The 7,933-nt window shown below is 34.5% G+C and overlaps 1 protein-coding gene across 3 annotated transcripts in view; it reads right to left on the reverse strand.

Annotated features, from left to right (window-relative positions):
* Eda2r (ectodysplasin A2 receptor) overlaps nt 1–7,933 on the reverse strand; it is a 48,852-nt gene that overhangs the window by 13,274 nt on the left and 27,645 nt on the right. For all 3 annotated transcript variants that reach the window (XM_004644510.2, XM_023704719.1, XM_023704720.1), the window contains exons 3-4: nt 3,973–4,151; nt 1,569–1,654 (exon numbers count right to left, since the gene is read on the reverse strand). In XM_004644510.2, coding sequence (XP_004644567.1) covers nt 1,569–1,654; nt 3,973–4,151 — 265 coding nt within the window. The remainder of the gene's footprint in view (nt 1–1,568; nt 1,655–3,972; nt 4,152–7,933) is intronic.

Consider the following 7,933-nt stretch of genomic DNA (forward strand, 5'->3'; position numbering starts at 1 on the left):
TTGCCTTTGTATCTTGAATAATTGAACATTTTGTCTTAATTTTCTGTGCATTTAAAATACTGACATGTCTTAAATATTGCATCACCTTAAGACATGTATCAATAATTTGTAAAGAATGAGGGATGATAGATGGTATACAAAAATGACAAAAGGATAATGATGTAGGCATATACTAGACTTGGGCTATGAGCCCAAGCATGATTAAAGAGATGGTAAGTATTCATCTGTGGCTCACAACATCCAGGGTACATTACAGAGGAACATATATTGTGGGAATACAGTATTTCTACCCTCTGGGATCCTAAATGGTATAGATAAATTCATCTCAGTATACTGGGCTCACCTGATGATTATATAATTTTACAGTGTACCGGGAGGTGTGGAGCTGTACAAATCTGGCAATACTGTAATCACTATAATTATTACACATCTCTGTTTTATAACAATTTTTCAGATAAAATATAGCTAAGCCTATGTCAGGTTTTCATTAAAAAATAACTTTTACTCCAGATCATGATGAAAATAATAGGATTGAATGCCAATGATATGAATGAGAGATCTCACTTGCTCTTGCTTCAACTTTGGTATCAACTCAGTGACACTCTGACAAGTATCTTCCAGCCACAAACCACAAAGGCTTTTGGGACATTTAGAAGTCCTAATACCTCTGCAGGTTTGTCATTTTTTTAGTTTTTTTTTTCCAGAACTGGGGATTGAACTCAGGCCCTTGAGCTTGCCAGGCAAGTGCTTATTCTATTGAGCTATCTTCCCTGACCTCCTTTTCTTTTTTGACAAGGTCTCACTGTGTAGTTCAGGTGGTCCTGAACTCTCAATGTATCCAAAGCTGACCTCAAACTCATGGCAATCCTCCTAACTTATCCACTAACTACTGGGATTACAGGTGTGCACCACCATGCCTGGTTACCTGTGGAGATTTAAATAGGTGATAGGTAAAGATTCTTCCAGCTTTGCCAGTCTACGCTCAATAGGTACAAAGCGTGATACCAGTTAGTATTTTGTTGCTCAGTCGGTACAGATTTTTTCTTTGGGGTTTTGAAAAGTCTTGGAAATAGAAAATGGTGATGCACAACATTATGCATGTGACCAATGCACAATGTTGTGCATCACCAATGCATTATACAATTTTTTTTCAGCATTTTGTAACTCTTAAGACCTAGGGATTTCTGCACACTTTGTAAAACAAAATAACAATCACAATAAATTCACTCATACATATTCAAATATTATAACTTGTTATTTTTAATATTGGTTATTTCATTAGTTCCAGACAACCATCTCATAATGTAGTAAGAAAAAATGATTTATTATGAGTCACATGTTTTCATATAAGGAAAATGAAGTTCAATGTGTTTAAATGATTTGTAGAGTGTTACATACGGATTAGATTGCAAAACCAGAATTCAATCGATTCTCTTGCTGTAATACTCCAAATAATGAAGTTTGATTTGAAGGAATACTCATCTGCTCTACAAGTACTCTTTCTTATACTGCCTTCCTGTCACACAAAAGGTTGTCAAAGAAGGGAGACAAGAGAAGTAGATACACACATTGAACCTCAGAAGTGGGGGTCTGTTTCGTGCATGGTATACACTCTTGGTCTTGCAGGCCTCCAATACGTGTCTTTTGGTAGAACCTGTGGTTAGAACAGTAAGGAAAGGTACAATGATGAAATAAGCAATGCACTTAGATCAGTTCTTTCTGAGACCATATGAAGTTTCTAAGAATTTTCCCTCCTACCAGTCTGAGCCTGCTTCTGAAAAGTGCTCTACCTTCATGTTTGCTTTTAAAAGGCTCAGACATTCTTTTTCATTTTTCCTCATTCATCACACATAGGCAAAATGGTAGGTAATTCTATAAGAAATGCAAAAGAGCTATTTTTTTTCTGCAACTGCTTGGATTGTTTTAAAAGCAGAACATCAGTGATCATGCACCTCTGGTTTAGCTAGTGCTTAAATCAAAGTCTTGAAACTCAGATTTAAATGTCTGACTCATCCGGCAAGTTAAAATATTAAATGCTTTCATGGTTAAGATTGGCCTCTTAACGCATTCATTTTCTACTGATCTTTGACAGTAGGTCATTTTCCTTTATTTCCCAATTTTCTTTGATTCTAAAGAGTAAAACTAAATAGCAGAAATAAAGATTAAAAACAAACTAACAAGAGACAGAATGAATGGTACAGAGTTTCAAAACAAGAATAAAAAATTTACAATGGTTGTTATATTACATATTTTGATTATTAAATCTTTTGTTTAGATTAATGGATATAGGTGTGCAAAATTGGTCAAATAATTACACCTTAATGTATACTTTCAATAAACTTTAACTTTCTTGTCCTCTTTTACTTTGTTTTTTTAAAATTTATTTTAAAGAGAGAATACTAAGTGATAAGGCATTAAAAATGGTACACATTTAGAAGAACAAGATAAAAGGTATTCAACAATGGTTTTCATATTGTACTTTTCTATCTTCGATGTAGTTACTCAGATTATAAATAATGGCATATAGAGTTAGGCAAAGTGAAAATTTTAAACATTAACTACTATTTTCAAAAAATTGATGGAAATGAGTACTACAATTATCTCAGCTATTCTAAATACATACTTGCATGATTTTTCCCCTTACTTTTTTTCCTATCTTTTTTCCCTTTCCATCATCCATAAAATCATCCATTTTACTATGTCTGTTGGTCATTTTAGATTTCATTTATTCTTTCAGGTTCTTATACTAGGGAGAAAATATGGTACTTACCCATGTGGGTCTGATTTATTTCACTTATGAGTGTAGCCTCTAGTTGTACCCATTTAGCTATAAAGGCCTGAAGTTTGTCTTTTTTTACAGCTGAGTAATACTTCATTGTATAAAAATAGCACATCTTTTGTATACATTCCTCAGGTGATGGGCATTTTCCTTGTTTCCAAGATTTGGCTATGAGAAGTTATGCTGCTATAAACATGGGTGAAAATATATCATTGAGACATGATGTTTTCTTTTCTTTTGGAAAAGTACCCACAAGGGGAATAGCTGAGTTGAATGGAACTTACAATCCTAGTGTTTTTTAGGTGTCTCCAAACTGATTTCCATAGTGGTTGTACTATTCTACAATCCCATCAGCAGTGGAGAAATTTTCCTTTTCCTCCACAGCCTCTTTAGCATTTGTTACTGATTTTTTTATGACAGCCATTCTTTCTGGCGTGAGATGGTATCATATCTCAATGTTGTTTTAATTTGCATTTCTTGGATGATCAGTGCTGTGAAACATGTTTTCATATATTTATTTGCCAATTGTATTTCTTCCTGGGATAGGAACCTTGATCCTAATTATTTCATAATTTCTTTTATGCCTATAATGATATTTACTTTAAAACTTGGGCTTGGGTTCTGAGTGCCAACATGTTGTAAAAGCTGTTAAGTATTTATCTGTGGCTGACAATGTTCTTGGCACATTATGGTAGGATTTTGGGAGAACACTATTTCTTCCCTCTTGGAGCCCCAGTAGAATATATATATATATAGATATAGATATAGATATAGATATAGATATAGATATATATGGTAGTTTGACTAGGATATGAGAAGTAAGGATGATAAAGGCATAAATGCGCTAAATAGAACTGGTGTATAAAAGTTTGGTTAAACATAGTGGGTTTAGGCCTGGCCAGATAGCTCAGTGGGCTAAAGTGCCTGCTTAGGCAGGGTGTAGGGACTGGGGTTCAATCCCTGGCACCACAAGCCATACAGGCCCTGCCCCAGGGTCGTGGTGAGATGATAATTGAGACTGGGTGTGATAGCACTCACCTGTAATCTCAGCACTTTGGAGATTGAAAACAGGAGGGTCACTACAAGTCTGATCTGTGTAGTGAGACCCTGTAGACACTGTACTAAATACATTAAATAAGTAAGTAAGTAAGTAAGTAAATAAATAAATAAATAAATAAATAAAGTGGGCTCACCTGGGAAGACACTCCCCACAGATAGCATTAGATGTAGCTGTGCAATTGGCCTTCTGGATACGATTGATGACAGCACATGTGATGCAACTCTGACATCTGTGGTGGCCCCAGTTGTTCTTGTACCTCCGGGGAGGGCAAGTCATACAATATGCATCTCGACCCTCTCCATAACCACAATCCTGTAGAGACATGGAAGTCACTAATGTTGCTTGATAGAAACACAGAAAGGATCTCCCATGGGAGAAGTAATAGTAGTATAGAGTAGTATTTTTTATACTGCAAGTAGAAACTCCATTATTAGGTCATATAATCAACTCACTTGGTTGTAGACAGAATTAAAAATTGAAATAGAACAAAATAAAATAATGGTATCAAGTATTATAGTGCATAACATGAAGTAAAGGTGTTTGTATGAGTCAACTTAGGCTATACTATAACATGACAAAAAGCAAATCTTAAATATCTATGTCTTAAAACAACAATAAAGTACTTTTGTCACACCATTTTCCAGGGACTTTTGAAGCTCTACCCTGCAATATCTTTATTTGTTTATTTTGGCAGAACCTGGGATTGAACTCAGGCCCTTGCACTGGCCAGGCAAGCGTTTATTCTACTGAGCTATCTCACTGGGCCCCTCCTTGCAATATCTTCATTTGGCACCAAAGATACAGAGACTTCAACTTTGGGCTGCAGTGACAGTAGCCTCCAGGTAAAGAGAGCATTGTGAACTCCATGCACTGGCTCTTAAAATCTCCCAACCCCAAGTGACCCACCTATGTCGTAGGCCACAGTGATCAATATTAATTGTAACAGGTATAAAAATATAATTTTATAGTGTATCAGAATGTGGACAGAAGTACATGTTTGACAAATCACTATAATTACTATTCACCTCTGTTCTATAACATTATTTTACAGGTAAAATAAAACATAGCTAAGTAAATGTCAGGTTGTGATTAAAATAATTTTTATTTTAAGTCATGTAAAAAATGGTACGAATTCCAGTGGTGTAGATGAGAGATAAATGATCTAGCTTATTATACTTCAACTCAAGTGACACAAGTGTCTTCCATCCATACAGGCTTTCAGGTCATTAGAGCTCCCAATACCTGTGCAATTTTAACAGAAGGTCTACAAATACTTGCCCAGCTCTTGACATCCTAAGCTCATAGCTTTTTGTTGCTTAGTGGGTATAGATTTGCTCTTTGAGGACATGAAAAAGTTTTGGAAATGAAAAATAGTGATGCCTGCACAATACTGTGCATGTGACTAATGATAATGTGCTACATACTTAAGATGGTAAAATGCCACATTTTATCTTATGGATTTTACCACATAAAAATACAATATGTAATATGCCCAATACTCTATTTAAATTATGTGGTGTATGGTCTGTACTTTAGTAAGGTTGCTGGATAAATGGCATAGCCTCCATAAGCTTGACTTGCTCAATGACAGAGAAATGATCCCACTCCCAAATGCTGATTGGAATCAGGAATAAATTCACATAATTCGTTATGTTCTAAAAATTTAGTATTTATTTGCTGTGTCAGTTGGCATTATCTTAACTAATATAATGTCTAAGTTGCATTTTATCAGCTTTGTGACATAAATGAGCACCAGCTATCCTCTAAACTCTCCTGCCCTTCTGTGACTTTACTTACCCATTTTTGTCTTACTCAATGTCTTATAGCCCTATTTACAATGATCCCGTCTCTGTTGCATTCCAAGAGATTATGACATGGATTGTCAGCATTTTAATTATAATATAGATTTCTTGAGAAAGATAAAAGTCTTCTTGGAGCCTCTACTAACTTAGATGAAATATGAAAATGATGATAGCTGCTGTATCTTCTTTATAGAGTAGTCTGAGGAACAAAATAATAGGAAATAAATACAGTGTCATGATGAAAAGCCCTGATAGAGTGTCCACAAGCTCTAGTTAATTCTCACCACAGAGCTGGGGAGATACCTCAGTAGAATAAGCACTTGCCTGGCAAGTACAAGGGCCTGAGTTCAATCCTTGGTACCAAAAACAAAACAAAACAAAACAAAACAAAACAAAACAAAACAAAACAAACAAACAAAAAACACCCTCTCAACTCTTCTACTAACTGGGAAGGTGACTTCAGGCAAGGAACTAGGTATGAATTTTCTTGTAAATCAAACAGAAAATAATGTTAAGTAATTCTTGTCTTTGTTAAGATTGCATGATCTGACCAAATAAAGAAAGCATCTCAATAGGAAAATGTTGCATTTTTAATAGTTGCATTAAGTAAATGAAGAACTATGTGAACAACAATACAATTTGACCCATTCTTCACATAGTAAAATAAAATACATTCCTGTAAATAGATATTTAAATACACAAAAAATTTCATAATTATTAGACCAGTTATAGATGAATTTCTCATTAATCTGTAATAGAGTAATCTACCTAACTATAACTTAAAAAATTAAAAATCCTTAAATCAAAGATAAACAATTCTAATTACATAAATGTAAGTAAACTTTCATATGACAAAAGATTTATCAAAGAAGTCAGAAAATAAAATACATGCATCTCTTATCACAAGCTTAAAATACATAATCCTAATAATCATTGTTGAATTCTTATCATTTTGTGTAGTGAAATTTTGTATCATTTCTAATTTTTTTTTACTATATTTGGTGTTCTCTTTAAAAATAAAAAAGGGGCCAGGGAGATAGGTTGGTAGAATAAGTATCTGCCTGGGGAGTGCAGGATCCTGAGTTCAATCCCTGGTACCACAATAAATAAATAAATAAATAAATAAATAAATAAATAAATAAATAAAATTAAAAAACAACTCTGTAGAAGGCAAACACAGAACTCATGGAAAAATTAAATGATTGTTAAACAGTTGAAAAATAATCAACTTTACTCAGAATCAAGACAATAAAAAGGAAAAAAAATCAACAAAGTCCCATTTTTTGGCCCATCAGGTTGACCAAGCTGCAAAAGTCTGACAACATGCTACATTGAAAAGGCTGCGGGGAAACAGGCATAGTGATATACTGTTGATAGCCATACAAAATGACAAAAACCTATAAAACGTGGTTTAACAAAATCATGCAATTACTCTTTTATCAATAAATCATAGGACTGGCCAGAAAGCTCAGCAGACTAAAGCGCCTGCTTCAGCAGAGCATAGTGGCCAGGTTCAATCCCAGGCCAGCAGTGCCGGCCCCGCCCCTGGGGAACACTGACACTGTGATTGAGATTGGGCATGGTATGGTGGTGTATGCCTGTAATCCCAGCACTTAGAATGCTGAAAACAGGAGGATCACTATGGGTCCGATTTATGTTGTGAGACCCTGTGCACCCTGTATACCCTGTCCTAAATTCATAAAAAATCATATATCTTTAAATGTATTGCACAGATACAATGTCAAAACTACAAAAATAAAATTGCATGAGGCTATTCAGTGTAACATGTTTATACTGGGAAAAGCCTGGAAGTAGTCCACTCTCAATTAGGGGAGATTGAATAAAGTATGTCATGTGCACAAGGAAGAGTTTTGCAGTTATAAAAAGGAATGAGGACTATCTATAAATAATACAATAGATAGATCTTCTATATATATTGTCAACAAAAAATTAAATGTTCTAACTTCTATCCAAAAAGCAGGGATTTGATCCAATTAAACACACACACACACACACACACACACACACACACACACACACACACACAGAGTTCTGTTTATATCACAAAAGCAAACAGCAGAAGACTATGTTATCCCACTAAACTGAAAAATAAAAACAAAGAGAGCAGAGAGGAAGATAATTACCTGAAAAGGGAAGAAAGAGAAATTTTGAATGGGATAAGAATGTAAATGAGAACTGTGTTAATAGGCAATTTAACGTATTTTATAGATTTGAATTCAGGATTATATAACTATTTTACAATAAATATAAAGCAAGATTAAACTGCAATTA

Source organism: Octodon degus, unplaced genomic scaffold, assembly GCF_000260255.1.
Source record: "Octodon degus isolate 3935 unplaced genomic scaffold, OctDeg1.0 scaffold00201, whole genome shotgun sequence".
NCBI classification, from domain to species: domain Eukaryota; kingdom Metazoa; phylum Chordata; class Mammalia; order Rodentia; family Octodontidae; genus Octodon; species Octodon degus.